The sequence below is a fragment of the Entamoeba invadens genome (assembly GCF_000330505.1).
Source record: "Entamoeba invadens IP1 unplaced genomic scaffold scaff_1105074725243, whole genome shotgun sequence".
NCBI lineage: Eukaryota > Evosea > Mastigamoebida > Endamoebidae > Entamoeba > Entamoeba invadens.
In genome coordinates, this window is record NW_004443511.1 from 23,602 (window position 1) to 26,212 (window position 2,611).

The 2,611-nt window shown below is 33.3% G+C and overlaps 1 protein-coding gene across 1 annotated transcript; it reads left to right on the forward strand.

The window, feature by feature from the left end:
* Nucleotides 1-498: 498 nt before the first annotated feature.
* On the forward strand, nt 499-1,758 carry EIN_205650 (hypothetical protein; the record flags this gene model as incomplete). Its single annotated transcript, XM_004258341.1, has 1 exon — nt 499-1,758. One exon carries the CDS (start codon nt 499-501, stop codon nt 1,756-1,758), a length of 1,260 nt encoding a protein of 419 aa, XP_004258389.1.
* Between the last annotated feature and the right edge of the window lie 853 nt (nt 1,759-2,611).

The window sequence follows — 2,611 nt, forward strand, 5'->3', positions numbered from 1 at the left end:
ATGATATGAATTGGATATACAGAGTTTCAAGTATGGAGAGTGAATCATAGATAATACAATGGAAATTAACTAGTCATATATAATTTATAATTCAAGTACAACAATTGAGTACAAATGTGGTTTTAAATTATTACACACTTTTTTGAATACACAATGAATTTAATTATTTTTAAAAGGTTGTGAAGTAATGTTAGTCACATTATTACACGAGTCTGTCAAACTTAAATAATATCAATGTTTGTTATTAATGAAATTATAATTACTAATAATAATAATAAAAAGAATGTTCGACTGTTAGAAAGGATAATAAAATGTTTCTTTAATTGAACGTATTTCATTTGAGAAAGCTCTTTTTCGGTGTGTACTTCGTTACGAGAAACCAAAATATAATTGTTTAAAATATTGAATATAAAACGATAGTTATTCACTTAACCGTTTTATATAAAAAACAACTTCTCTTATGAACACAACTAATTACAAGAACTTAAAAATTAACGAATGCCTCAAATTGATGGTTATAATATCCTCATAGTTTCAAAGTACTTTTCAACTCTCACCGACTTCTATAACATCCAGATGGTGTGCAAAAAGTTTTCCGACACAATGTCTAAGCTCCATTATAATCCAGTCCCCATTTCTGATAAAACAATATCCCACTTCCCCAATTTAGAGACACTCCATGTCTACAACAAAGGAGAAGTGACTCTTACTGATGAAACGCCTTATACAATTATTATTTGGTATCAAGTGACATACACTGAAATGGCACTATCTAAACGTCCAAATACGACATACAAACGTGTGAATTACACTCTAGATGACCAAAAGACGTATGGCAAAGATCTTCCCCCCGAAGTGACTGTGATAGGGTCCCACTTATATGATGAAAAGAATCCAGTTCGCTCTTTAAACATAACAAACCGCATCGTCGAAATAGAGCGGAGTGCCTTTGCAAACAACCAAAAACTCTTAGACGTGACACTTCCCGTGACACTCACTAAATTAGGACGTACCGCGTTTTACTCGTGTTGTTGTCTCTCCGGTCTGACACTGCCGAGTACCCTTCGAGAGATGGGCGAGAGTTGCTTTGAGAATTGTACTTCTCTTGAGAAGATCAATATCCCCGACAAGGTCACTCTCTTAGACAAAAAGTGCTTTGGTAACTGCGCAGTGCTCTTTGCAGTGACTTTGCCGTCCGCATTGTCGCACCTTGAAAGTGCCTTCTACGCGTGTTCCAAGCTGACTTCCTTGAACATCCCGGAGACAATCACTTCGTTCGGCGAAAGAGCGTTCTACAAGTGTCTCGCGCTGAGTACCATCGACATCCCAAAATGTGCCGAGAAGTTCGGCAAAGAGTGTTTCTGTAAGTGTCGAGTCTCGAGCATCGCCTTCTCGCAAAATGTGAATGAAATTGGCGTCGCGTGTTGTTACGAGTGCAAATTTTTGAATAAGATCGAAATACCAGACAAAATCACAATGATCCCAGAAGACTGCTTCGCAGGGTGTATCTCACTCACACACGTTAAGTTACCTGATACGTTATTGGAGATATCCACTCATGCATTCGGAAGTTGTGAAACACTCAATGTTATTACTCTCCCAAAATCAGTCACTTACGTCGGGCAAAGAGCCTTTGAAAAGTGTACAAGTTTAATTGCGGTGTCGTGTCTTGGAAAAGTTAAAGTCGTTGATAAAGACGCTTTTAAAGATTGTAACAGACTCAAAATTAAACCAAAAGATGGTTGTTGTATAGCTTAATTGATTCAGTTACTATATTGTTTTGTAGTTCAGTTTTACTATACTAAAACTATAATTATATCAATATATATTTTAGTTTTTTTTTAATTTTGTTACTACAATACGACAAGTATAAGTTAAATGGTAATTTATATGGTTTATATATATTAAAATATAATAAACTATTTAACCAATTTATAATAATTAAAATTATTATATTAAATTAGTTAAGTTATATATATTATTATTATTAGTTTTAAAACTATTGACAAAACCATTCAAAAACAATTTGTCTGACTTTTGTTTAATTTATTTCATATTTTTATTAATTAAAATATTATAATATTTATATAATTAATTAATATTTTAAATTGTTAATAATAACATATTAATAAATTAACCAGATATTTATAGTTAAAGTTGATATAGTTTCACGATAGTAAAAATGAATTAAAAAAAAACTATGAATAAATGTGTATAAGAATGTCCACCTCACATCACTGAGGAAGGTACACTCATCGAAAGAATTATTTCAGCTATTCCTTCGTCGTTTTTTGGGATGGACCGTCTCATTTTTCCATTCCCAACTATTTCATTAAAAAGTTGATTAAGAGCAAATCCCCTCTTCAAAAAGTCGTCGAAGTCCATAACAACATGCCCTTCATATAAAACCTTCTTTATCCGCTCGAGTCTCAATGTTTTACCAGTGTTTCTTGCGAGTGTCGACTCGAAAGAAAAGCCTTTCATTTCAAGAAGGTCGATCAAGAGATGTTGAACAAAGATCTTCTTGTTCTTTTCATATCGTCTGAGTGCTGTTTGTCTCTTCTTCACCGTCCCACACTCACTTAAATAAGTCTTTTTGAGCGACTGTTCT